Genomic DNA, 27726 nt, shown 5'->3' on the forward strand with positions numbered 1-27726 from the left:
TTGTCAGACTGCCATCTGTTGGTTGCTAATGGTGCCGAAGAAACAAGTCCATTTTGCCTGTTGGAAAGGGATTACATCTGGGAGTTTTTCGTCGTGAACTTAACTGCGGAGTTGGTACGGATCAATTAGTCTCAATTATGACTTGGCGCACAGGTTTGTTGGCTCATCAACATCGAGTTCGTGGTAGATGGACAGTCAAACTAGGAACACATTATCCAGTATAACGGGATCAGAGATATTGTAAATCTAGGGACAAGCTACATACGAGGATGGACAACGGATGAGAGGAAAGCGGGAATCTGAAACGAACTTTCAGAATGATAGACAATAACACATGAAGGAGAGTACAAAAAGGAGCTAAGACTAGATATCTAAGTACACAATGTATATTTCTAGGTTAAATATCTTGTAGCCAAAAGCACACAGACACACACAAGAAAGTCTTACATTGAAATAAAACTAGATCAATGAGTCGTTGCCGTCATCATCATCTTAACCAACGTTTGAGGGGTCGGTCCATGAGTTGCATCTTGATTGGGTTTCACTTGTACGGTAGTCTTGATGGAGCCGAATCATTCATCTTCTCTTTTAATCATGCGTGGAAGTGCAAAGGCCAACAATGAGACCTCACAGCCGGAAGATTGAGATGAAATCAACAAGAGAGCGAGAGCGAGAGAGAAAGAAAGAGGGAAAGATGATGCGCTTTCCACCTCACAATGATGATTGATGACTCAAAAGAGAGACGAGAACTCGGCCAGGCTGCTTCACATTTCTTGATAAGCCACTTTTATGGATAGACCATGTGTGTGGTTGAGGATCACTCAAGATTGTCGACTTTCATTGCCTTCACACGGTTATCACGAACTTCTAACAACGTGGTAAAGGGAGCTGGATGGTGCCGCTTGTTGAGTGTGCATTGTTAGGCAAGGACATCTTCCTAGACAACAACTAGTTGTTTCAAAAGTTGTCGTGAACAGCCCAGCCTTTGGATGTTGCGAGTCCTTCAACCAGTAGCAAACTGGCCCAACTGTTCAGGCGATCTCTTCTTTTCTCATCATGCACTGCTCACCGACAGCGACATAACAATGGATGAGCTTGAAAACCAAGTCGGGCAGTGGGCTCCTACTACTAAATGGAACGTACCACTGCAACGAGCTATACAATATCCTTTGCCTTCAAGACAGCGAACATCCTTGAGATCAAAAGCACCCTTCGTTCACTCGTCGTGTCCTCTGAGATTGGGATGGCCCGGAGGGTCTTTTCTCGAGGAACTGGAGATCAATGTGCGGCTCACAAGTCCTCGTCGTCATCCTCGTCGCCTTCAGCCACTCGCAAACGAGAGGCTCCTCTTGAATGTGTTTGTGTCCTCGTCCTCGTTCCCGTCTTCGTGTCTCCGTCCTTTAGTAAGACTGCGGCGCGCTCAGGCTCTGCTCGCTACGTACTTGGCCTGGCTCTTACACTTCTAAGGCCGTTAAAAGCAGTCCTGTAAATTCGGCGACCTTTCTCTCCAATAAGGCAAGCAACCAACCATCCATTCAATACTTCCTTGGTCCAAACGGAGGGGGCAGCCGAAGCCCCACAAGGCCAAATTCAACCTGGCACAGCGACTTCATTCAAGCGGAGGAGCGAGCGAGGTTCCCTCGCCGACTGATGGAGTGAGCGACCATCAAGGTTCTTCCCCAACGAAAGGCCTGCTATTAGGGTTGACTTGTCTCACTCTCACTCTCGCTTTCTCGTTGGTATTTCAGCTTAGCTCCTCTTGAGTGGCTTCAAACCAAAGGACAAGTTACAAAGGAGCTTCGCAAGACTCACCATCATCTAGTCCTTTTCAGCGCAGAGGGCCGTACTTTGCGTTCCAAGGCTCCGAAGAAGATGGAACAGCGTAGCGAATCAAGAACGAATGAACGAACGAACGAACGATGGACCGACCGACCGAACCAACCAAGGAAAGGAAATGTACGCCCCTATGTCCGTCCCTCCTTGCGTTGAGTAAAACGAGGCGGGATGGAGAGTGAGATGCGCTAAAATGGATGGTTTTTCTACTCCTGCTTATTGAATGAGGAGAAATTGGAACTCAAGCCTCCTTTGGTCGGTAAATTTCTTCCGGCAGCAACGGGGGCAAACTCGGGGAATATATAGGCCAACTGCGGGTGCTCGAGGTTGTCAAAGACGAAATGAGGAGATCCCAGGGATGTTAAAAAAAGGGAGGGAGAGAATGGATAGTTCTCTCAAGTAAATGAGTTTGACTTGCCCTTTTGTAGCATACAGGGAAGGCTTTGACTTCAGATGATGACTCCCTCGTGGAGGAAAAAAACTTATGGCAACCGTAGTGTGAAAACCTCCAACGAAGTATTCGCGATTGTGAGGGAGCTGGTGCGTAATTTCCGTTTTGACACACTGCAGTTAAGTGGCTTGGATTTAACTCGAATGCGAGGAGAAAGTTACTTAAAAATACATGACTGCAATATCAAAATAACGAGAGGGGATCTGTTGATCCGCTACCGTATGAATCTTTTGTCTCTTTCTAATGTTAAAAAAGGAAGATTTTGGCGGACATGAACCTTCAATCCATTGAAATAATGAGAAAACAGTGTTGCTCGGCAAAAATATAACGTAAATGAATTAGAAACAAATATTCCAGGTTGCGTGATCAAGGATATTTGCACCGACATTTTAAGTACTAAACCATCAATTAGCAAGCAATTCATTGCCAGAAGGAGATTTTTAGAGATTTCATTGAATAGTCATACAAACTACAACTACATTACCACGTTGGTAGTTTTTTGTTGGTATGTTTAGATGTTGGTTGAGAGTGGCTGTCACTTAGCAACCATCACCCTCCGACCTCTCTTGTCATTGACAACATAGACCATCTGCCCACATAAGGTACTATCCAATTTGTTAGTGTAATAATGAACCACCACCTGTGACTGGTCTTACCATCATATAGTGCTGTTTTTTATGAAGGACAGCTAACTCCTACTAATCGGAAAATCCAACACGTGATAACTAACAGGCAACGAAAAAACCTTCGAGTTACTTGGCCAATTGGGTCGACACAGAGCCAAAGCACCAAATCCGTAAGCATGGAAAAAAATCCAAAACAAATTCAGTTCCTGCATGATTTCCGTCCAATGCCAGGTTATATAACTGACCTTGTTTGTGGTATCGTATCTTTATGACTTTCTGGTTGAAATGTTAGAAGTGGATTTCACCTTAGTAGATTACAACAGACGTTAGGTTCAAAAATTCAAGCAATCGAATTTCCTGAAGGCTCGACTCCAGATCAAAATTTCTACTTGGATTAAGACACTTATTTTAAGTTGTTTATGTGTAAGTGAAAATCGGAATCTTCAAACTCGACAAAAAATACAATAGCAACGAAAAACGAATGAATTGTGGAGCAAAGAAAAATTGAAAAAGACTTGCCCGATTTCAAGCTCAAGTTAACTTACGGAATCATCGCTCAATAAGAAGTACTGTGGGCTCCATCTGGTGCAATAAGACAGTGCCTGAGTGGACAATCCTCGCTTATGCGCAAGAAAACAGCATTCCAGGCCGCCGTCACCAAACACTTCAGAGCTATAAAGTTGCAAATGGGAACCTTCCATGCCTCAACAACCAAAATGATCCACATAATGTTATCAAGAATATTCAAATCAAGGAGAGAGGTTAGCTTGAATTCAGCAAAGTGGATGACCAAGAAGTTCAGCACCTTAGCTTGAGCGGACTTTAGGATTGAACAGTAATCATCCTCTGGGTAATTGGCAATTGGCTTTTTGCTAAGAGAAAACCTGATAAGTAATGAGTTTGTGGTGTTCATTGATAATGATCTTGGTTGATCTTGGCATCCAAGTTCTTAACAAATGACTTGCTGCTTTTCTTGGTTCCTTAGGTGGCCATGTAGCTTATTTGAATCTTTTGAGTATGTTGCCTTGCATCTGGCGGCCTTGATGGTTTAAGTTGAAAACAAGGTCACCTTGATATTTTCCATTAAATGGAACTCTCGACAACTGAACACCCAGAGCTCCTTGTTTAATTTGCTCCTGCTGCAATATTTAGCGCCGAATGATGAACTGAAGAACTCTATTTGATCAATGGCTTAAAACTCAAAAGCAAAACCAGTTCGAATCTTCACTTTCACACCTTGCACTTACAAGAGAAGAGTGCGAAATAATATTCACCAGAAATAAAGAAACTTTCATTTCTTTCACTAAATAGTTTGAGATATGCCCGATTCAGTTTCACACTTGGATTCAATCTAGATGTCAAAAACATTTCAAAGCATGCCCTAAATTATACATAGTTCCAGCCCAATGCTGTTTTCAGTGACGGAAGTGCGTCCAGCGTTTGTCCCCTAAACTGGTTAATTTTTCTGAATCGAAGTGACATACTTGCTGATAAGTGATTCGTTATTCTTATCAAGACCAAAGGCAAAAAAGCTTAAAGTTTCGAAAGTGTTTTGTATTGGTCTCTGTGAGGGCCTCTTTCCTGCGAAACTTTCTTTTTCCACAACGATACCCTAAAAAGTAGTCTATCTCCTTGTCACCATATGGAAAAAAGATTGTGTCTAAATTTCCATTAAAAGGAACGAAAACGATTTCCCATACCGTATTCGTTTTTCCACAATCTGGATCAGCCGCCCAGTATCTGCAAAATACGACAACATTTAACACTCATGACTTGATTCTCTTGTCAGACGCTAGGTCCGCGGAGGTGATTTTGACTTGTGTGCAGCAGTAATTCCACTGCAATGACCACTTGTGTTTAAAACATTTGCGTGCAAATGCATTATCGATATCCCAAGGCCTACGCCTGGCCAATCAGCGGTGGCACTGACCAAGGGCCTGGATTTTTGAAAAGTGAAAGTGAAAGCTCGTTCACATTGCATTCTTCGCTCACCCATCAAGGCATTCATGTGTGTCTGTTTGCTTCTGGGTGTTCGTGTGAGATGAAGCACATGAAGGTTCCGAGCTCGAACGACAACAAGTAGGAACGGAGCAATGGATCTGGAACAACGAGCGGGGAAGGAAGGAGGAGCACGACTTGGAGAAGAAGAAAAGGCCCGTCAGGAAGTGGTCTTCCGCAATCGTTCTATATCTTCCACAGAGTTGAGTTCACGTAGGAGATTGGAAAGAATCACTCCCCTCATGACGGCCTGTCAACAGAATTTGGAACACGCGGTTAGGAACATCATCAAGAGAAAGGTAAGAATATCTTCAATTAGGCCAATCACTAATATTTTGATCATCAAGGTCAACTAGAAATTGACGCTAACGATTGGAGTCCTTGGCTTGGGATTAATAGTTGATATCCATTCAAAATTAATCATTTGTACAAGCCAGCCATCTGGTATTTTCTACGGAATGAGAACAATGCTTGGTTTTTTCTAATCCGAAGTCCACATGGTATAATTCAAAATGTTTTGTCGCCAAAGCAAATAGCTCCGCAATCTATTCAAATGACAGCTAAGTTGAAAGCAGAAGAGTGTCTTTCCACTATATTTAGAAAACCATTTTTCATAGTTGTCGAGCATGTTATCATTTTTTTTATTATTATGCTCAACTCTAGGATCTTCGAAAACCGGTTTAAGGGTATCTCACTCCTGAACTTAAGTTTCTTGCGCTCTTGTAGTTCAAAATTCGGCCATTTACGGATGCCCCAACAGGAAAAAAAGTCATATTTCTTGGCAGCTTAATTGAAGAGAAGTCAAAATATCACGAACCTTGAATTTTGGCATAGGCATCCATGTGGCAAAACACCTGATGAGGAAAACAATCCACTGCTTGATGACCCCCGTGATTAGTGAAACGATTCTGAAGTGAAATATTTGGAATACTGACCTCATATACGTCTACGTAGATTATATATTCCATTATTCAAGGCAAATATATCATACATTTACTCATTTAATAACCGAGTAGGTTTCTTCATCGTATGTAGGTACACCCTAGAATTTAGCATCGGTTTCTAGGATATTTGATATTGGGTAGTAAGAACAGAATTTACTGCTATGTAGTCAACATTTCCCTCTCCAAAATATTCTGCCTAACGGCTGTGACCATCTCATTGAATATGAGTCTGACGAAGCAGAATGTTCCTCCTCTAGTTATTTTCCTTTGTTCTATCACTTTCTGTCGGATGTACGGTACAGCAGATGAATATGAGTCTGACGAAGCAGAATGTTCCTCCTCTAGTTATTTTCCTTTGTTCTATCACTTTCTGTTCCAATATTGCTTGATACGCGTTCCCTTCATCGAGTACATCGCTCGTTTAAGTGGCAGTTATTGAGCTGGAAGCACCTTGATTTGTCGATGATGCATGTCATGGGGCTCGTTTGGTATGCATGAGAAAATGAGGAAAGGACTATTCGTATGTCTATAATTTCATCATGGGAGCTCGAAGAGGGAGAGGCCCTCTTGGTACTTGAGCACACAACAACTGCAAAACTATGGTTACAACTATAACATGCTAACTCGCCACACGACAGAACGGCACGACGAACGAACAACGGTTGTCATTGGAAGTTGTAGGTAGATTAACCGGAGAACCCGAGCATTACCAACTTTATTCCAAAGTCGGTTAAGCGGCATTCCGTGATGAATGGTTCGAGATTGCAAAATCGGAATCAATAGCTTTTCCACGATTCCTTTTAATGCAGTGCACTTTGCAAGAGCTCGCAGAGTTGCAGATATCTTTGTCTTCTTTTGGCGTGCCAAGCCACCATTGCCTAGATGAGCTTAGAGAAGACTCGTAAGTTATTACTTCTGAGTCGTGATTCGGCCTTCGTCGATCTGAAGAAGGAGATATTTAAGTGTCTCTTTGAAATGGCCCTTTTTGGCCTACCTTCTTGACATGATCCTGCTGCCATGGTCCACTTCAGGACCCTGAGCGCTCAGGTGGGACAAGCTGTCATTCTAGCGGGCTTGAGAGTGACAGTGTGAGCTATGAGAGAGGAGGGTGTTCCTCTCTCAAGGATACTTCGGTCTGGTCCAATTGCTTCGAGAACCACTTTCACTCGTTCTCTTGGAACCAAGCACGGAGCGAGAGGCCCGTGAGCTCGTCAAGCGGGACCTGCAGGTGTCAACGCTGGCCGTCCCAGTCCTAACAACCCATTCCAAGCTATCCTGTTCGACTAGCAAGCTGAGACTAGGAATACAGAGGGCTGAAAGGAGTAATGGAGTTGCCTAAGAGTAGTAGCAGTAGTAGTAGTAGTACTGTAAGTCAAAAATAACAAAAAAAGCGGAACAACTTGCCGATCACGACCGAGAAAGAGGGCGAGGGACGGATTTGAGTGCCAGTCGGTGCAAAGTCGCTCTACAAGTTCGTTGTGGTGTTTGGTCTCGATGTGATTGCTGGCATTTTACCCTTCGATCTAAGGGAGGTGCGAAATTCATTAAAGTTTCATGTGCATTTGCTTTGGTTTTGACGCAGTGAACAGGTAGGATATTCAATTCAAAGAGAGACCACCCAAGCCATGCTTGACGACCAAGTGATTGTGCCTTGTCATTGGTTCATACCATGGCGATATTGATGGAAACACGACTCTCCTCTCCCAGTGAAACATTTGAGTATGATCCTCCGGACGAAACCTTGCGAGTGATTGTCTTGGATGGAACCACGGTGGCCATTCAAAGCTCTTGTGGTGATGATGGTCAAAGCCCGGCCAGTTTCCCGAGTCATTGGGAGTCAGAAAGAATCTCTGAAGATGAGAATAACGATAAGGGGGAGGAGGCGGGGGAGGAAAATAGTGACTTTCTAGTCTACGAAGCACTGGTTCTGGCCCCTCATTCATTGCAGAGCCAGTCTTCTGAGGACGATACCTCGGCCTACGTTTATCGTCAGTTGACTTCAGCTCAAATTCACCGTGATTCAGAGTCCGTCCAGTTTAGTTCGGATTTCTTGGACGAAGATTCCATTGGCGGGGACAATCCTGGGGCTTCTCCAAGACACTATCCAAATGATGGATTGGGATATCAGGATGAATCAAATACCTCATGGAGTCGCCTAGGTTCGGCCAAAAGTGATCGCATTTTGCGCGAATATTGCAAGTCTCGAGGCGATTGCGAAGTAAGAATGAAGACTGTTACAGTGTTTTTTTTTTAAAGGAACACCTCACTATGCCTCCCATTACGCTTAATTGAAAAGCTGCGTCAACTCGATTTCAAAAGCATACGCTTGAGCACATATCCCGCTTGAAAGCACATTTTTGTCTGATCAAGTACGTTACAAACCACCGTCATACCAATAGTTATTTTTTCAATTGCTTGGGTCGAGTTAGAGGGCTAGTCACTAAGTCGAGTGATTGCATCTTACCCGATCAGAGAGAAGTCAGCCTTCATATCGTCCATATCCATTTTCCAATAGGCAGTGTCATTGTCCATATCAGATAGTTCTGTACCTGTGGCTGGAGATTAACGTCAAAAGATTTCCTTGAGACAGGTCGGGGAGGAGAATCGAAGCAAAGACCTTTCTCTCATGATCATACCAGGAATATGGGTTAACCGCAACATCACGTCTCCTCCCTTTCAAATGTGCAGCAATCGTGAGTCGAGCTTTTCGATGTTAAGACACGATAAGCTTTGCTCAAAGAAAAAGGGGAGAAGATCGCAAATAAAAGTACACCCTACCAAGGGATTTGTCCCTTGTGCATCTATTCGAGCATTATACATTTTTGCGAGTGCGGTCGCATCAGAGTCTTTTAGAAATTGTTGCTGTTCCTTTAGAAGCACTCTGAATGTATTTGTATTATATTGCAAAGGGCGCCTAGTGGCATGAGTATTTCCTAGCATTTACATATTTCTTACAATCTAATTCGGATTGACAGCTTTTTAGCCGCCTTGAAGAAAACTTTGGCAAAGTCTGTCTTCTGGAAAGAAACGACCTTGTCAATGTCGACAGGAGCTTCGACTCCATTGATTTTCATTCTTCATTTTCTTATTGTGTTGGCGACAAAAAGAATAACAGAAAGAAAGTAATTATGACCTTTTTGAAATTCAATTTATTTAATTCATAAATACAAACATTTCAACACGTATAATTTCATGATCTACTTTTCAGTCTTTCGTCGTTGCTGAAGTGGATCGTACTGGAAAAAGCGCTTTGCATTATTGTGCAGAGAATGAAAACATTAAATGCGTGGAACAGATTTTGGAAGCCGAGCCAGACTTACTTCATCTTCAAGACGAAGAAGGCTATACGCCATTGCATTTAAGTGTGATATCCGGTAACAAGCTCGTATTGAAGTACCTCATCTCCAAAGGGGCCAACGTTAATGCTCTGGACAACGAAAACCACTCTTCCATTCATTGGGCCACAGGTTAGTGTTACATTTAGTTCATAATGTATATAGGTATGATGCACACTCGGCTTTACACGTCAGTCTAAGCTTGGCTTTGGGCCAATATCACAGTCCAGGTCATGTTTGCGATTGAATTAGATTCGCCGACCTCGTTACTCCTGTTCCTCCTTTTGGCTCCAAAACACTGAGCATTGAGGTCGGAGACATTTGACAAAAAATCAACCTCCATCCAGGTGGTGGTTGTATACCACTAGTCGTATTTCTATTGTTCGGGAGAAGGAAAATGGGAGTTTTGACGCTGTACGGTTTCTCTTAACGGCACAAAAGGGAGCGAGCAATGGAGGCTGGAGACTACACTACAATCAGTATTGACCGTAGATACGTTGTTGTTGTTGTTGTTGTTGTTGTTGTTGTTGTTGTTGATCACGATTGTCCTTGCTCAGGGAACAAGGGGCTCACACGAGAGCCCTAAACTCCTCGGATGGTAAAGTGTCAATAGAAGTATACTCTGCCCCTGGAATAGGAATTGGGTCCTCAAGTGGCGAGCCAGTAGTGTCCCTGGCAGGTCCACGATGACTGCCACCTTGTAACTTTTCCTCGATGGCAATGCCAACAACACTCAGCATGACAAGGAAGGCCCCGGCCACGCAAGTCAGATTCGGATATTGACCCAAGAACATGATCTGACAAAAGTAGGCCAAGATAATCTCCAACGCTCGGAGTACCGACACCGAAGTAGGGGATATGGCCTTGAGAGCCTCCGTCATTGACAGGTAAGCCAAAACGCCAATGAAACTGAGAACCAACAGTATGAACCACGTCATAGGAGTGAGCTCCTCCATCGAGGAAATAATGTGATCAGTTTCATCCAAAACACATCCCACTACGCTGATCAATATACCAGCAATGCCGGCCACAAAAACCAAAGAGGTCGATGAGATCCCGTCGCATTTTTTGATAAGGATATTGCACATTGCTCCACACAAAGCACACGAAATGGCCAGGCAAGCTCCATAGAAGTATTGCTCCGACCGTTGGATTTTGCCTTCAACGAGAACATGATGGCTTGAGTTGGACAACGGTGTAAGTGGCACAGTGGGAGGAAACAAAAATGGAGGTTGAATGCTCAAAATCATGCCCGCTGTGAGGCCTATGCCCAACAATATCTTCCATGGACCCATGGCAATCTTCAGAAAGATGAGAGAGAGGACCATGGTGAAGAGAGGTTCAGTGAATATTATGGTGAGAGCGTCACCTAAAGGCATGTATTGGAGACATGTGAAGTTGAAGTAGAGCCTAAAGGCTCCAAAAATGGCTTGCAAACCCACAAAAAAATGCACCAACCATGACCGAGCGGGGCTCATTTCGGCCATGACATCCGAAATGCCGCTCTCCGAGGCCACAATGATTCCCAAAACCACCACTTGCACCACTGATCGCACTAACAACATCTCCAAAGAGTCCACTTCGAAATATTGAATGAGGAAATTGTTGGCAGTGAAAAGTACCCCACTGATGCCAGCCAGGGCTAAGCCAAGTTTCCACTCTTGCCTTTGTACTCCGTCGATATCGGGGTTGGAGATGGCCAATCCCGCCAATAGAGGCGTGCTTTCTTGATCCAGTTTTATGGATGCCATGCTTTTTGATTCGATTTCGTTTCCTTCCCTTCAGGGAGATTGTAATCACTCCAGCAGTTGTCGTCAAGAGAATATGTTGCCGTGTTCTATGCCTTGGATTGTCTTGAAATATTATTGGGGCGTTGAGGAACACTTTCTTGCCCGAGAAGCTGAGTTCAAGTAACTTGATTGCCACTTTCCGTCTATGACTTTGTCCGCTGCACCAATGCTTGATGCTCCATCCAACTAGTGTATTCTAGTGATAGTTCCACAACGATAACCTTAACCTCACTCGTATTTCATCCGGCTGAAACTAGTTTCCAGTCAGACACTCTGAGGGTTTTGAACCGTCTCTTTTGCCGGCAGGCCCTCAACATGCAGGACTATGTACTGTTGCTAGGGGAAGATTGAAGTACATTTTCTTCAATCCATCTGGTTCAAATGGGCTAAATACTCGACAGTACCTTTTTATGCACGGTCTGATTGCTTCTGCTACAGGATAAAAAGTTCAGCGTTCGTTATGTGTACTCTTTGTACTCAGAACATGACTTTGCCACTTAGAACTCCCGGAGATGGCTAGTCTAAAGATAACATGAAAAGAGAGAACACTTACATATGGAGAGGTAAAAGAGAAAAGAGTAAACATGTCATGGATAATAACATAAAAGAGCAGCTTTTTTGTCAACGTTTTGATAGTTGTTAAGAGGCAGACCTGAGGCTTCAAAGTCGGAGGAAACAGGCTTTTGAGTTGCACCAATAGAGTGAAGGTAATTTGAGATGTTAAAGATAAGATATTTTTGAGAATGATCCAAACAAGTCCAATTTAAAATTGTTTTTCTACATGATTAAGCCATTGGAAATTCAGAAGTAGCACAATAATACAAACAAAACTACTTTAACGGTAGGATGATGATTTACCGGAACAAAATCAGCAAGATTGGGCCGACTCAAAAGTATTGTAAACCTGGACTGGAGTAACAAAAAATGAAAAGGGCAATATCTCCAGCAGAAGATCTCTCTTTAAAATCCTTCTGAAAGTGAGAATAAATACATCTGAAACTATCTATTTTGAAACAGTGTTCTAAGCAGAAATTATTCGAAAGTTTCTTTCGAACACACAATAAATTACTATTGTAGTAATAGTATTGAAGTCGAGTTGGTTGAATCAAATTGTAAATAATTCATTTCAATTTATTCATTCACGTCATTCAAATTGATACATACTGAAAATTGTTTATTCGACTACATCAGCTAGTTGCGATGGGATCAAAACGGCAATCATAACTTGAACATACGATAGATTACAAACAGATGACAAGTCATTAAGCAGTAAACTTTTCCACGATAAAATTTCATTGCCCCCCAATTTATCACTAGCTCCACGCTCGTGTTTGGGACAAAATGTCAAATGCTATCATGCATTCTGATACTTACCGTTGCCATTACTTTTTATACAATTTTCTGAACAATAATCTTCCATATATACTGTATTTGACAGCTTCAGTGATAGGTTGAGTAGTTCGTACTATAAGCACCATGCACGATAAAAGTGAAATGGATTTGTTACAGTACATTTTCGAACCACGGAATTCATTACAATAGTTTATTTACTACTCTCCTGATGTATGATAACCCTTCGTTATTTTTAATTGGCGAGCGAAGACATGTCCTTGGTGAGTGGATACACCTCATCGGTCGAATCCAAACTTCTCCTGTCTGTCAATCAATCAATCAATCAGGAAATGTATGTTTATAGGTTATTTAACAATGAGCATTGTCCAGACCTCGAATTAGTTCAATTGCGGCCCACATCTGTGTTTTCCAGATCTGAATTATGAAAGATCTTCTCATTAGTTGCTCTTTGTTCGATCTGGCACGTAATTTTGTCACAGAATATGGAGTTCTATCCTAAATCAAACATGATCGGCGTGGGAAACGGAGCAGTTTGACGAAAATGTTGAGGAAATTTCTTTGTTCTCGAGGGTTTGCCCGTTTGTATACTGTATGGGTGCTGCTCTGAGACGGTTCAGTGGTAAAATCTCTACAGACCGTGTGCGCTAGTACGAGTTTCTGCTACCACTTTACACTGTAGTACACGGGTGGAGCCTAAGACCATTGTTGTTGCACTCCTCTACTGGAGAGTGGAAACGTAATGAAAGAAACTTCGGGTCGCGTTCATGGAAGTCGCCCACTCAAACGAGTTTAGAAGCGATTAAAGTGTAGCCGGTCTTAAGATTCCAGTGTAACACATTTCTGGGGTTGTTTTGTTCCCAAACCCAACTGTACTGACATTGCTTGCACAGCGATAACTGACATTGGACCCTAGTTTTGTTTGTGTTCATCATTTGCGATTCGTCTGCGGAGTTGAGTAGATCCACACGGAAAAGTACGATCTCCAGAATGAAAACATTGGCTATTGTGGCGGCCATATTCTTGGCCTCAACTACGGCGGCCAAGGTTCACAATCATCTTTTGTCGGAAGACTTTATCGATCAAATCAACATTGCGGGTTCCACTTGGACTGCGGGTCGGAATTTCGCTCCTGAAACATCGACGAACTATCTCAAGCAACTGATGGGGGTGCATCCCATGCACCAGAAGTTCTTGCCCGAAGCCAAACCTAAGGACACGCTTTTGTCCGATGCCTCCATTCCGGAGGAATTCGATCCTCGCACCCACTGGCCTCATTGCCCTACTATCAAGGAGATTCGCGACCAAGGAGGATGTGGTTCCTGCTGGGCTTTTGGGGCTGTGACGGCCATGTCTGATCGCCTTTGCATTCATTTGAACAAACAAGTTCATGTCTCGGCCGAGGATCTTTTGTCCTGTTGTTACTCTTGCGGGTTTGGTTGCAACGGCGGATTCCCTGGCAATGCTTGGCGGTACTGGCAAACCAGTGGATTGGTCAGTGGAGGCGTGTATGGATCCCACCAAGGATGCCAGTCCTATAAGATTAAACCTTGCGAACATCATGTCAATGGAACCCGACTGCCATGCCAAGAGGGTGGTACAACTCCTACTTGCGACCGGAATTGTGACGAGGGCTACAAAGTGCCTTATTCGAGTGACAAAACCTACGGCAAGAGCGAATACTCCGTATCCAGCGATGTCACTGAGATCCAAAAGGAACTGATGACCAATGGACCTGTTGAGGCGGCTTTTACCGTTTTCGCTGATTTTCCTAATTACAAATCGGGTGTATATCAACACGTGACCGGAACTGCTTTGGGTGGTCATGCCATCCGCATTTTGGGTTGGGGTGTGGAGAAAGGCACTCCTTATTGGTTAGTTGCCAATTCATGGAACAGTGACTGGGGTGATCATGGCACATTCAAGATCCTCCGAGGTCAGAACCATTGTGGAATCGAAAGCTCTGTTGTGGCTGGATTGCCCCGCGAAGATTAAAATGTTCGCCCAAGAGAGCACACCATCACTTTTTGGTATATATCTCATATATTTTGTGTACCTATTTATCAGATGAAAGTTCTTCAATAAATGACACGGTTCAATCTCCATTCATCGTCGTTGTTTTTTCACTGAAATGTTCGACCAACTTCCAAATTTATGGAGCACAGTGGCACTAGTTCAAAAAATCGTAAATTGCGCTTAAGACAAAGTTTGCGATGGGCGAAGTAAATTTGAAAGCTAACTTCAGCTAGGGTGGACTTTTTGATTGCATGTTACGCGCCGGAAACTAGAGGGACCAAACGAAAGCAACCACCGAGTCATGGCATAGAAATGTCATGAAGCACTAATACAAGGCACTCGGTGTGAGATATTGTCCTTGGGATTTAGGTTGTGGCTTTTTTTTCAAAAAAGGAGACCGCTGCGTTGTTTTTTTCCCGAGACACAATACAAATGAAGTTTTTTTGCAGTTTGTGGCGAGCTTGAGGCTTTGGATATTTTGATCGGGGCTGGTGCCAACCCGAGCAATCCGGATATCCATGGTGCGTATCCCATTCACTATGCTGCACAAATGTGCGGCTCGGTCAATGATCTGGGGGCCGACGAGCGGGCCGGACTCTCGGGTAATTATTTGTTTTCAAAGTTGCCAACCAATTGAAAATACTCTAAGATAGTTTGCTTTGTTTATAAGTTCTCAAACGATTAATTCATTATGGAGTTCCTGTGGATGTCAAAGATAGAGATGGTCGAGAGCCTTTGATGTGGGCAGCCAGTGCAGGTGAGTTTGATAATGATACTTTCATCCAAGTCTAGTTACCAAGTCGTTAAAAATGCTGTTCCTCAATAAAATAATTCTTTATCAATACATGATTAACATCAGAAAAGGTGTGGTTAACCAGCAAAAAGGATTAACAATCTTTTATAAGCTTGCTTTTTGTGTAACATATGGACCCAAAAACTAGTAACCTTTCATTGGCCTCATTCCGTAACCTCAATCCCTTCAAATTGATCTATACAAATTTTATCAAGTCCCAATCCAAAACTCTATACATTATTGAATACAAGAAAGGAATTCAGTCAAAACCAAAATCAACGTTGTATGAGCTGATTACTGCATTTACTTACTTTAGTTTCACCTTTCATCAATAAAATAGCCGTTTTAGAATTACGCAATCACTTGTGAACTGATTTTAATAGTCTTCATTTTGTTTCAGGTAGCACAGACGCAATTTTGAGTTTAGTCAATGCTCAAGCCAAGGTGTCAAGCGTGGACAAGGACGGCCTAAGCTCACTGCATTGTGCTGCCAGTCGAGGCCATCTTGATTGTTTGGAAACTTTGATCACTCTCTGTGGCGTGGAGGTCGATATTGAGGACCATAATGGTTGTACGCCCCTGTTTTATGCTGTAACGCTTGGCCATGCCGATTGTGTGCATTTCTTGCTGGGAGCGGGGGCCAATCCCAATGCCAAAGATAAAAAGCTCCGAAGGTACCAACCCGAAACTATGCCTCTGTCAATTCGAGTATCTATTTAAGCCAGACATGTTGTTTGTTTGTTTCAGTGCGGCTCATTGTGGAGCTGCCAAAGGTCAAATTCAAACGTTGAAGCTTCTTAAACGTTATGGCTCTGATTTATGGACCAAGAATGTTCGCGGAGATTTGCCCCTCCATGACGCCGTTCAATCTGGACGAAAAGATTTAGTTCGATGGCTCTTGGGCAAAAGTGGCGAATCATTGGTGGATTCCTCAAATATCGAGGGTCGTACTGGTCTCCATATTGCCGCAATGAACAATAATGTGGAGATGTGCAAGGTACATTGCATAGCTGATTTGAGAAACCAAACAATTATTGTGGTTGCCAACTGTCATTGTTCCAGATATTAATGGATCATAACGCGTCCGTGAATCCTATCATGAGGAACAGCAAAGGTCATTTAATGACACCTCTGGACGCTGCCCTTTACAAAGGCTTCAGAGGTTGTGCCAAATTCATTCAATTGCATGGAGGTGTTCCGGCGAGTAAGATTACGGACCGAGTAGCTCTTCAAAAGGCCATGGCTCGGTAAGAACCTTTAGGAAACCTTCATTTTCATGCTCATTAGAAACCAATTAAAAAGAATGGTCTACAATTTCAAGAGCTATTGCTACCGCTAAGGAGGAATCGGCGCTAAATGATTCTCCGCATAAGGTGGGTGGTATTGTGACACACTCGCCTTCACAAAATCAAAATGAAGTGGTCCAGTTGGAGGTAAAGTTCAATTCGATCGATTGCAATGTCGCTGATGGCTCGTCCCTTTGGATGTTTATCGTGTTTTGTTTAGGAAAAACCTGAGGTCCGATTTGGCCCTACCCAAACTCAAACCATCCAGCTTGTCGACGAATCCACCGAAACGGAACAGAGGGGATTTGTGGACGCATCTTCGGGACGAGAATCTCCGATGCCCGAGGATACTGATTATTCTTCAAAGGCTGAACGTGTCAAAGATTCGAAGCAAATGGCTGTCCAAACAGAATGGGCCGAGACACAAGAAATTGGAACAGATGCTCCTACTTCTTTACTGTCTGAAGAGGAGGCCAAGAATGAGGAGGAGGTCGATAAACCTCTGGTTTCACAAGATGTCAAAGAAACTCAGGTGAGCCATGAAGCACTCGCAAAATTGTACTGCAAAAGTCAAGACGAAATATCTTTTTTATCCGATCCCATAGACTTCCTTCGACGTGCCTGAGGGCAGCGACAAGGAAGGGAAGATCTTACGTCAAGGTGAAACCCCGGGTTATGAAATAAGTGAATCCAATGAGGACGATGAACAAGGCAGCGAAAGCAACGACACCCTTGCCAAGGGTAGTGCTCCCCAGGGAAGAGAATCACCTCTGAAAAGACCATCCCGCAAGCACAGGACCAGCTTGAGGACTGGTTTGCATAAGAAGAAGCACATGGATGTCAGGCACTCTAATTCTGAATCTGACGGCAAAGACGCCGACGAAGAAGAAGATGACTCTTTTCTCATTCCCGGTTCAAGCAGAAACACGGAAGCGTCTTACATGAAAGATTCTGGGTTCAGTGACGCCAATTTCCCTGGCTCTCCCGAGGAGCAGAAGAGTAAATATGAGAAAAGGGCTTTGCAGCCAAAAGGGGCGTCCGGAATGATTCGATGTGGGCATTTTCTTGTTTACAGGACATTCCAAGTCAAGAAACAAATACTTCCAACGCGAGTTTCCTCCTCTAAAAGAAAAACCTTCTTTGGTGTCCCCTTCGGAGTACGAAGATTCGGAGGAGGAGGAAAAAACGCGATCCAGAACTATTTCTGTTAGGTATTGTCCATAACTTGTGATGTTGCTGTGTGGCGCAACAATATTAGCTTCTGATAAATTTGTAATGTGCCACAGATCTCGACACAACAATTCACAGTCTGCTAAAGTGAACGGCATGGAGTTGAGAGACAAACGAGACTCAACCGTCATATCGGTGACCCAGGCAGTTCAAAACAATCTCCGAAAGTGAGCCCAGGCCCAACATTACATTCATATATCCATCTATACATGACAAAATGCCACCTTATATTCAGGTACCAAATTGAAAGGAGAGTTTTCCAAGAGCTGTTGGAACTCAAGCGCCTCCAAATTAGAGCTGGACGTGCCAATGAGCAAGTCTTAGTCAAACGACTCGCAGATGAATACAGCAAATCCATTGCTAGCTTGGCTGGTCTGAAGAGGCACGATGGACCATTCACTTTCAAGGATTTTGAACGCTACCTTTACGGTAAGGAACACTCCGTGTTCGAAAAGGAACGGGCTCAAAATACCTTCACTCACAGGCCAATTGCGTGGCAGTCAATACGGCCGTCCCAGTTCAATGCCTCTTTTGTCAGCTCAAAGTGTGTCCAATGAAGTGCGGGTGTTGATCGAATCTCGAACTCAGCATCGGCCTCACTCGAACTCGGCGGGGCTAAGTAGTAGGTTTCTCAAATATCGCTTGCAACAAACTTCAATCTGCTAGGCAAGCAATGAGCAATGTCGAGCACAATAAGCAAGTTTGTCCAGTCCCCGGCACACAAAGAAAACGTTTGTAAACAAAGACGAACAATTTATCGATATTATCGATGGGATCATATTATTTACCAAACCTAGTAACATCACATCTTTAACGTCACGCATCCCTTGACTTCTCGACGTACATCGCTTCTTCTTCAAGTACAGTCTATTTATCAATGGAAAGTCCACGTGATGCATAACCACCTTCTAATAATGCACTGAATATTTACACGATAAGCATAGCTTCTATTATAAATGAATGTGCATATGCTTTAAATACGCTAGTATCGGATTAGTATGATTAAGAAAATGTGAATTATCTTAACGTAATAGTGCTTACGGATGTTACAGATCAGATTCGTTCCATTCATCGAAGCAATACCAAGATAAGTCCTCGCTTTAAGACCTCCGACGACTTAGAGCGGATTAGCAAGGCCTTGAAGCGTCATGGTGTTGATTGCATGGGACTTGGAGTGGATGACGATATCGATGATCCCACGTTATGCACACACTCAACCCACAGATGCCATCATGCTGCCCATGCCTACACAGGAGAGCCTTGCGTAATAGGGAGCAAAGGAGTTGTTCCACAAAAAGGTGAGCTCTGGAATTTTGATTGAACCCAGCTTTCCAAGCAAGTACTTCGAAATAACGATACCAATGCTCGTTTCAGTTCGGTCTGCCAAAAGCAAAGAACTCGTTCTTCCTAAAATCGATAGTGGGTTAAGCCATCGCAATATATCTTCCGCGCCCAATCGCTTTGGGAGCTCCATTCAAACGTTCGATCCGAAGGATCCTTTGACTCTGGAGCTTCATCATGGCCGCCAATCTCATTCCGTTCAGCTTCCAACCGAGACTTTGGACAAAAACAAAAAATATTTCGTGACATTTACTTTGAATCAATCATCGGGGAAAGAGGGACAAGGAAACATTCGCAAATGATGACGATTTCCATGTGTTTATATTTCGTTCGTAAAACGAGATGAACATGTAATAAATGGTACTCTTTTGAAACGATCGTCTTTGATCTTGAAGTTACTTTGAGGGTAGGAGATCACAAATCGTCTCCCTCGCTTTGACTTCGGCTACTACCAGCGAAATCTTCTTTCTTGGTTACGTGATGGAGCAAATCGATATCCGTGACGATGCCCACAATCACCTCTCGAGTTTCCACATCTTCATCCGAAGTATCTAAAAATAAGACAAGTCAGTTGAATGAGGAAAAACGTTTAGGAACACATCCTTTTCTCACAGAGACGTTGAGAATGAACCACGAGGGCAAAGTGTTCTTTATCCAAGATGCGATCCAATTTCTCCAAGCTGGTATCCAGAGTCACCTTCTTGAAAGTCGTGTAAATGGCCTTTTCCACTGGGTCAAATCGTTCCACCTTTCCTCGGAGAAGTTTCGTTTTCAAACTTCCCAAAGTAGCCACTCCACAAATTTTCCTAGGAACCAAATCTATTCCAGTATGGGTTTTTCCCAATCTCAATTATAGTCAATAATTAACTGTCGAGTATCTCACCCTTTGTCGTCAATCACAGGCAGCTGGTCATAGCCCTCTTTATTCATGATCTTGATAGTGTCCTCGACCTTTAGCGTAGGTCGGATACTCAGAGGGGCACTCAGCTCCAATGAAGAGACCTTCAAATTCGACCACCTAATAATAGGGTTCAATTATTATGTCAATCATGATCACTGAATGTATATCTTGCATTCAATGATACCAAAGCTTTTCATCCTCCTTCAGCTGAATGATGTCGCGCTCAGCCAACCAATTATCATTCAAAAACTTGGTCATGTAGTTCCGAACAGAATCGGGTAAAACCACCACACATTTTTGACCCGCTTTTAACGATTTGGCTTCGTCCACCGCGATGGCCATGGCTGCACCCGAACTTCCTCCTGGAACATGAGCGTCGATAATTTGAATATATACACATCTATATTTTCTTTCAACATGCTAAAGTCCTTGAAAGTACCGCAGAGTAAGCCTTCTTCTCTAATGAGACGTCTGGCCATTCGAAACGTATCCTTGTCGTTGGACTTTCTCCACTTATCGGCGACGGAACGATCCAGAACGGTGGGTATGAAATCGTATCCCGTCCCTTCCACGTCATAATAGGTCACATCAGTCTTATTGAGTGACTCAGGCTCAGCCAGGATGGATCCCTCGGGGTCCACAATCACAATCTTACAACTTGGGCATTTCTCCTTCATTTTCCGACCAATGCCCGTGGCTGTTCCGCCAGTTCCAGCCCCCACAATGAGCATGTCAACCTTTCCATCACATTGGTCGAGAATCTCTTCGGCAGTGGTATCATAGTGCGCCAGTGGATTGCCCGGATTTCGATACTACTCGGTAAGACAAGGAGCGAAAAAAATTAGGTTTTGCGTTTGGCAATGATGAGTTGCTTTTTTTTACTTGATCCAAAATGACGGCATTGGGGATCTCATTGCAGAGCCGTTGGGCCACGGAAATATGACTCTCAGGTGAGTCAAAGGTAGCTGAGGTTGGAGTTCTAACTATCTCCGCTCCTAATGCACGTAAAGTATCCACCTTTTCCGTGCTCATCTTCTCCGGGAGGACAATAATGCAACGATAACCTTTGACTGCGGCAGCCATGGCCAAACCAATGCCTTGACAACGAATATGAAAGATAGAATGAACGATGAGACCAGAATTGCGAGCTATTTTCAGTTTTCGATTCACCAGTGTTTCCGGAGGTTGGCTCAATGATGGTGTATCCGGGTTTGATCACTCCGGCTTTTTCGGCATCCTCCACCATTCGCAAGCCAATTCGATCCTTCACACTTCCACCCGCATTAAAGAACTCACATTTGGCCACTGGAATATAATTGAGAATGACAATAGCAATCCCGGACAATGAACCCAAATGATGGCACTCACACAGTTCACATTTGATGCCCTCAGATTCTGCAATCTTATTCACCTTGATGAGTGGAGTATTGCCCACATTGTACAACACATTGGGCATGATTTTGATAGGCTTTTTCCTGGAAGATGCCCCCAATAATAAGTACACTTGTAGAGCCAGTATAGATAATTCTCCACATGCTTCAAGAACTTACGGGCAATCACGTGAATGCGGGCTCTCAGAGATTGGCTTCCCAATAGCCCAAGTACAACGGCTAGGCAGGTCAGGTCGAATGAAATCCGCGGGACATTCGTGAGACGTCATCTTGGATCCAACACTCTTCTTCCTAGATGGAGGAAGAGGAGCCATGGGAGGGAAATCACAAGATTGTCCGGTGGCCATTTTCAAAGAGATTATTTCAATCTTGTCGGAGGTCCTAACTGGAACAGAGCAGAAGCGAGAAAGAGAGAAGAAATTCAATGGACGTCGGAGCAATTCTCTACGCCAAGCAAGCAATTCGTATTTGACCTAAATATAGCGGTGCTCTGTATTGGATCAGGAGATCTTGTTTGACCGATGGGTAGTGCAAATCAAGTCCTTGACGGACTTACTAGTCAATCATACGGAGCAGAGAGACCAAACTGGTTTCACATTTTTGAATACGCAGCAAAGCAATCCCCCAGAAGTGTCACTTAACGAAGGAAAGTAGTTCGATTTTATAGAGTAGCACTTGAGATACTACTTCAAAAAGGGGATTGAAGTATTTTCCTTATGTGCAAAAGAAACCGAGTCCCTTCTTCTGAGGAGTACATAAGAACAATCTCAAAGGACGGTAGGTAAAAAACAAAAACGTCAAGATAAACCATAATCATCTAATGTTGGATACTATTATCTTTAGTCTTCTGTATACTGTAGTTCGAGTTCTTTCCTTACCTGGTGCCTTTAGTCGTTTTGTCGATTGCAATCCCACTAACTCCGGGTAAGTGTGCAATTTCAAAAAAAGTCGCGAGAGCAACAAGATATCAAGCAGTGAGTGAACAGAGAAGAGATCGCATTAACAGATTTTCAATGAGAAAGGGGCAGATCTCGGGGTCATGATTTAGTGTGGCAGAGGAGAAAACCTGTTTGCCTTCGTGGACTGGTGTTCTTACCCGTACGCCTGCAACGTAGTTTTCCCGGCAATTCCACCACTAACAATCGTTGGTCTAGGTATTGCAGTACTCTGGGTGGTAGTTGGATGATGATGAACTGGGTCCTTGTGATGGTTCTTGGAGTTTGGGTGAGGTAAAGCGTAATTTGTGACGGAATGAAGAGGGGACTCTACCAAGCTAACAAATGCTAAGGAATTTGGAGCAATGACTCTGAATCTGAAAGAAACTGGTGGGGTTATCAATGAGAGCGGCTGCTTGCGTGGCTATGATTTATTCAGCACGTTTCACTTTTGCTCTCACCGAAACAGGTGTCCTCGAACTTGGCCGAAAAGCTGAGAGGCTGTCAAGTAATGTGCACAAGAGCTGAATCCGTACTGGGACTTTCTTTGGAAAGCAGGCTCCAGTGCCGAGGCATCCTCACCAGTCATGACATGAGCTTTAGAGGTACAGAGATTCAAAAACTGAAGGGGATGGGTCAGAATTGAAATCTAATGCCAATAGTAACATACGTTTCCCAAGGGAGGGGATTGCTACAAATTGAAACGGAGAAAATCCAGCTTTTGAGATGTTTCCGGACGCCAGAGAGAAAGCGCAAGGAATGTAATTTTATCACTCACCCTCTTAAACGTCGAGGAAACCCGATTGAAATGAGGGTTCGTTTGATTGGAAACACAGCATCTAATACACCTTGAGGTGGTAAACACAAACTCGTACTCTATAATGCCACAATGGGGATTATACCTTATTTTCCTTTTCACTTTTCATTTATATATTACTATAAGAGATATTTTTGATAAATGCACCTTGAGACCAGCTTATGCATCAATTAAGTACATGTGCTTTGGGCATATGTGCTACCATCGCTATTATTTCATTTTGAAGATAGCTGTTTATGAATCAATTGATTGGAAGCTTGAATCTCCCATTTGTGTTTCGAACCACATCAGTTTGGCTCACCATTTATATGTTGGACATTACTCCTAGAGCAATTCGTCTTTTTGTCAAATGCCATTGTCATGTGGATCCACCTAACCTCCAAATATTTCCAAAAAAGAATGCCCCATTTTAGCAAAATGAGCGATTTGCGGCGACAATTAAACGATTTAGGGACGATGAGTTTTACCTCCGTTAATAGGACCTTGGGATACTATATTTTACAGAATCAAGTTCGGAGCCATCATTTTGAACACTTCCAGCCAATTCATTTCATTATGAAGCATGACTCATAAGCTCATAATAACTTGCATTAAGGGCGCTCTTTTACAAAGCGTAAATGCAGGGCCATTTTCGTTTCCCTCAGTACCTCGAAACTGTACTTGTAAGTACAGTGAAAGCATTTATGACAGGCCAAGCCTCAATATTTGCAGCTCGGATACTCTTATTTAGTTATGCTCTTGCAGTACACAATATGAAGCATACGTACATCCATGCAACAATCCACTCTGTCACATTTGGATGTGGCTTCTCAGGAAGGAATCCGGGTTCTTTTCAAGCGAGGAAAGCTGGAACTGACCGGATTGCACTGGATCACTTGTATGTACGTTGAGTCATACAACGCACAGGTTTTCGATTGCCAGATCATCGCTGCTATCCCTGTGTATTAAAACGTCAAATGTGTTTCCTCAATCAAGCCATAGGCCACTGAAACAAAGTTGAATTAGAATTAAACAACAGAGTACCGAATCTAAAAAGTAACAAACTTTGTAAGATTTGCGAAAAGTCAGCCTCATAATTTTGCGATAGTACGTTCCAAGCGTTCCAAGTACGGTCTTCAACGTTAGTTATGAACAAGCTTGAATTTGTGTGTATCTCAAACTTCGTCATTGACATTAGAAACATACTGCATGCAAGGTTAGAACTTTATAAGTATAACCATGGGCTTTCAACACAGGAAAAAGCACGGCTTTCATTCGCCCGTCAAGTTATCGTCCTGGCTGCAACGTCTCTGGCAAGTTAAATAAGAGCCGCGGCCACTAGGCAAGCAATCACTTACTATACAACAGGGTGATTCACGCCACAGCTAACTAAGTGAGTAAAAATCAGAATCGATGAAGCTAATGAGTCTTCAGATGAAACGACCCTTGGATCGATTATTGACAAGCTTGGACTTCAAGCACGAAATTTAAATGATTTTTGTATCTTTCACCATGGTTAGTAGAGTTGCTTCTTGCTCTTCCAGTCAATATGGCTCTTAAGAATATATTCAGTGTTTTTAGGCCCATTGCCCAATACTGTTATTACGTCGGCAAACGGCAGAATTGGCTCATCCGTAAGTAATGCTTTCGGGCTAAAATGTACGATTTACTCACCAACTTTCTCGTACTTGAGCTAGATCGCTTTTTTTTGGTCAAAAACGAGCTCCGTTAGTAGTACTTGGTCAGCACAGTGATTATAAAGCCTTATTAAGTTTCTGGAAAAATACCCACACAAATATTGGCATTTTTCTGGCTCCCAAAAGTCATACATGCACATCACTAGGGGTCGGAAAGATAATTTTTTAAGGTTAAATTAAGTTTTCAACTATTTTCGTCAAAAGACCTATTTCATGAACTTTAACCATAAAATAACCCAAAACTGAGGATTTCGGGGAAATTGAAGGGCTTTGGTCATGTTTAGGGGAATTTTGGAGAAGTACAGGGTAGGTGTAAAAAATCGGGCCAATGTTTGTCCCCACTCAAAGATTTGTTTGACATTAAACCTCAAGCTTTCATTAAAAGGAAGTGTTGAGCACATACACTAGCGTCATACTGTCCATGATCTAATTTGAGCCTTTCGGTGTCCATCCTCATACCGTTGCTAAGAGAAGAACTTCATGCAAGAACAACAAATCCCTTAACAACAAATCCAGACCAAGGGCAAAAATCTGGGATTACAATGAACCCAAAGAGCAAGAAGATCCTGACAGATATTAATCAGGCAATTTTTTCATGAAATACCACACTAATACTTGAATATCCAAACAAATAAAGAATACTATTTTTACTTTGTTTAAACTTATTGTTATGTTTTCGGAACTTATTTTGTCTGATTTCAGTAACTTAAAAACAATTATTTTGACCAAATCACGAACTATTTTTCCGACCCCTACATATCACATTCGAGTGCAAAAGGGCGGCCGATTTAGCCTATAAGCTTGGCAACCTTGATCATTTCTTTACCAGACTTTTTTGCCATAAAGTTTCAAATTAAGGGCTACTGGAGTGCCAGGACTATGTATAGGGTTTATACCACCCAATTTTTTTTTTGTTAAAATATGTCACTGATTATGTTCTGGTCCTACGGAAAATAAATCCGAGTAAAGTTTTTTGACTTGAACCATTGAAAAAATAGTTCTCTTATGGTAGAAGAAAATTGACTAACAAGGTGCATCGTTCTAATTTTGATGCAAGTCCCACTTTGTTTAAAGAGCAGCCATAAAAATGAACATAGACAAGTGCACAATGTCAAACAAAAATCTGTTTAAATTGTTTTTTTCAATAGAGCTTTGTTCTTCAAGTGTTCAGATATATATTTACCCGTATGTACACAACGTAAGTGGTCCTTTGATTAACACAATAAACAAGGAGTACCTTGAAGTAATACGGCGGAGGTGACATATTGTTGTGTTAACCAGAGCCAATCCGCAATAATTGTACATTTTTATAAACTGAGTACAACCTGGAGAATGTTTCCTATGGTTTCTTATTCTTGTACAATTGTTACTTCTTATCCTGAAACTATCATCTGGCTACTGCGCTTGACATTTACAATTGCTACCAATTAGAAATATCATTTTACGAGGAGAGAGTATGTTTCAGCAACGTGAATCGTAGGCTTAAAAGGAGTTGAAGAAGGATTAGTTTTGTTTGAGCAGTATGATAGAATTGCCGAATTTTGAAAGGGCCAGAAGAAAAAACAAACAACACAATCATGATCCAACCAATAAATACACCTAAATAGCTTGTTGCATAGAACAACAGTTTATATATTAGTAAGACTATCAAGTTTATTGCTCAAAACACATGTATTCAGTTAGTAAACATCTGGTCTCGAGTACATGCTTATACATACATACTTTCAATTCATTAGCTCGATGTCCTTGGTCTAAAATACTTTTAAGTTAAATGCATTACATAAAGATTTTTGGTGGATGAATTTGAAGTGAAGTGGGCTAAAAGGAGAAATGATGGACATTTAGATGCTTAGATGAATACAAGTATGACTTTCACTCATTGACACTGTTTCATAACGTCTTGAAAGCGGTGCATAAGATTCGTGCGTTTGATTTCCATCTACTGAACCGTTTTTAAGTTGAAGCCATTCGATCTGGTGAGGACATATCCCATTTCTACTTAACTTCCATTGGCTTTCCGCAGGGGGATCCCCTATCGCCAATTCTTTTCAATCTTTATGTATCCGATCTGCCCAAAGCCCTCACCCATCAAGGCCCCACCATCAACCAATTTCCGGTACAATCTCTACAATACGCAGACGACCTGGTTCTCTTGGCTGAATCAGCCGTGGAATTGCAAAATGCCATCAAAGTGCTCCACGGCTACTGCCAAGAAAATAGCCTTCAAGTCAATACCATCAAGACGAAAACCATGGTTTTCCATAAAGGTCGTCTGCCTCCCACCTCCTTCCATACCAACAATAGTGCGATTGAAATCCTCAAGTATTTCAACTATGTCGGTTTCACCTTCTCCATCCGACTCTCCTTCACCAATCACCTGAACTCTGCAATAACCAAGGCCAAGGCCAGGATCAGATACATGTGCAACAGGCTACCCATGAAGAATCTCCCCTCCCAATAGTTCTTCAACTCTTCCTGACCTACATCACTCCAATTTTCCTCAATTTTCACCCGTGGCTCCCAAACTCCGCCCAACCCGCCCTCAAATCCGCCGATGCTACATTCACCAAATTCCTCAAGCGATACCTTTCCGTGCTCCAATATGCCATCAATGCATGGACGCATTTTCAATGCGAAACCGAGCCCCTCATCATTGGGTTGGCCAGGTCAGTGTCCAACAGTGTTGGTAACGTGAACTTTCCGGAGGTGATGTCCGGACACAAATTGTCCTTCCCGGTCAAGGATTTGTTAACACCCTATTGTCCTTGGTCCAACATCCCTTCAGAGTATTGGCGGTCACGCACCTTTGTCCGGCTCCCGGCCAAATGCCATCAACGACAGGAGCTGAAACAGGATCTGTTCAATCTGACCCAACCATTCTTCTGCAATAACCAAGATTTTCATCATTTACCTCTACCCACCTGTTTTTGTACTGTCTGCAATTCCCCTCTTCACTTTTTTCATGTCCATTGAACAATGCTAGACATAATCACTGTAAATAAAATTTTCTAGT

At 42.8% G+C, this 27726-nt stretch overlaps 4 protein-coding genes and 2 long non-coding RNA genes across 9 annotated transcripts; 3 read left to right on the forward strand and 3 right to left on the reverse strand.

Moving 5' to 3' along the window:
* Window positions 1-4791: 4791 nt before the first annotated feature.
* LOC131884136 (ankyrin repeat domain-containing protein 50-like) lies at window positions 4792-19367 on the forward strand. 3 transcript variants are annotated; one of them, XM_059231803.1, is made up of 16 exons: window positions 4792-5207; window positions 9061-9319; window positions 14793-14945; window positions 15014-15100; window positions 15537-15810; window positions 15884-16133; window positions 16199-16383; window positions 16458-16569; window positions 16643-16954; window positions 17028-17421; window positions 17498-17633; window positions 17709-17819; window positions 17888-18081; window positions 18137-18274; window positions 18705-18950; window positions 19027-19367. In XM_059231803.1, the coding sequence occupies exons 1-16, from the start codon at window positions 5004-5006 to the stop codon at window positions 19293-19295; spliced, it is 3324 nt and encodes a 1107-aa protein (XP_059087786.1). In that variant the 5' UTR covers window positions 4792-5003; the 3' UTR covers window positions 19296-19367. The 3 variants fall into 3 exon arrangements, with proteins under 3 accessions (XP_059087786.1, XP_059087784.1, XP_059087785.1); XM_059231801.1 differs by lacking the exon at window positions 4792-5207 and adding an exon at window positions 7406-8070; XM_059231802.1 differs by lacking the exons at window positions 4792-5207; window positions 18137-18274 and adding an exon at window positions 7408-8070.
* Window positions 6368-7471, reverse strand: LOC131884142 (uncharacterized). The gene is made up of 2 exons (XR_009373689.1): window positions 6847-7471; window positions 6368-6794 (listed from the first exon to the last, which is right to left on the reverse strand). It is a non-coding gene; the product is annotated as an uncharacterized LOC131884142 (long non-coding RNA).
* LOC131884138 (solute carrier family 35 member G1-like) lies at window positions 8979-11305 on the reverse strand. The gene has a single exon (XM_059231806.1). It carries the CDS (start codon window positions 10936-10938, stop codon window positions 9757-9759), a length of 1182 nt encoding a protein of 393 aa, XP_059087789.1. The 5' UTR covers window positions 10939-11305; the 3' UTR covers window positions 8979-9756.
* On the forward strand, window positions 13091-14432 carry LOC131884139 (cathepsin B-like). Its single transcript, XM_059231807.1, has one exon. The coding sequence runs from the start codon at window positions 13318-13320 to the stop codon at window positions 14320-14322; it is 1005 nt and encodes a 334-aa protein (XP_059087790.1). The 5' UTR covers window positions 13091-13317; the 3' UTR covers window positions 14323-14432.
* Window positions 19296-22961, reverse strand: LOC131884137 (cystathionine beta-synthase-like). Of its 2 annotated transcripts, XM_059231804.1 has the most exons (12): window positions 22891-22961; window positions 22682-22817; window positions 22382-22597; window positions 21445-21576; window positions 21263-21369; window positions 21065-21199; window positions 20777-20991; window positions 20334-20706; window positions 20079-20256; window positions 19877-20011; window positions 19606-19799; window positions 19296-19544 (listed from the first exon to the last, which is right to left on the reverse strand). In XM_059231804.1, exons 2-12 carry the CDS (start codon window positions 22807-22809, stop codon window positions 19408-19410), a joined length of 1950 nt encoding a protein of 649 aa, XP_059087787.1. In that variant the 5' UTR covers window positions 22810-22817; window positions 22891-22961; the 3' UTR covers window positions 19296-19407. The 2 variants fall into 2 exon arrangements, with proteins under 2 accessions (XP_059087787.1, XP_059087788.1); XM_059231805.1 differs by lacking the exons at window positions 22682-22817; window positions 22891-22961 and adding an exon at window positions 22164-22199 and having other exon boundaries at window positions 21445-21670; window positions 22382-22514.
* On the forward strand, window positions 21901-27726 carry LOC131884141 (uncharacterized). The gene is made up of 3 exons (XR_009373688.1): window positions 21901-22062; window positions 22129-22209; window positions 26737-27726. It is a non-coding gene; the product is annotated as an uncharacterized LOC131884141 (long non-coding RNA).

This window comes from Tigriopus californicus, chromosome 7 (assembly GCF_007210705.1).
Source record: "Tigriopus californicus strain San Diego chromosome 7, Tcal_SD_v2.1, whole genome shotgun sequence".
Classification (NCBI taxonomy): Eukaryota; Metazoa; Arthropoda; class Copepoda; order Harpacticoida; family Harpacticidae; genus Tigriopus; species Tigriopus californicus.

Bases quoted from the DNA above. Each gene is read 5' to 3' on its own strand.
- LOC131884136 (XM_059231801.1), top strand. From the start codon at position 7,522: ATGGCGATATTGATGGAAACACGACTCTCCTCTCCCAGTGAAACATTT. The intron at 17,634-17,708 runs GTATTGTCCATA...AATGTGCCACAG, and splicing joins TCCAGAACTATTTCTGTTAG to ATCTCGACACAACAATTCAC. The intron at 17,820-17,887 runs GTGAGCCCAGGC...CCTTATATTCAG, and splicing joins GTTCAAAACAATCTCCGAAA to GTACCAAATTGAAAGGAGAG.
- LOC131884138 (XM_059231806.1), bottom strand. From the start codon at position 10,938: ATGGCATCCATAAAACTGGATCAAGAAAGCACGCCTCTATTGGCGGGA.
- LOC131884139 (XM_059231807.1), top strand. From the start codon at position 13,318: ATGAAAACATTGGCTATTGTGGCGGCCATATTCTTGGCCTCAACTACG.
- LOC131884137 (XM_059231804.1), bottom strand. From the start codon at position 22,809: ATGACTGGTGAGGATGCCTCGGCACTGGAGCCTGCTTTCCAAAGAAAG. The intron at 21,577-22,381 runs GTAAGAACACCA...TCCTCCATCTAG, and splicing joins ACTACGTTGCAGGCGTACGG to GAAGAAGAGTGTTGGATCCA. The intron at 20,992-21,064 runs GTGAATCGAAAA...TTCGTTGTCAAG, and splicing joins GCCAACCTCCGGAAACACTG to GCATTGGTTTGGCCATGGCT.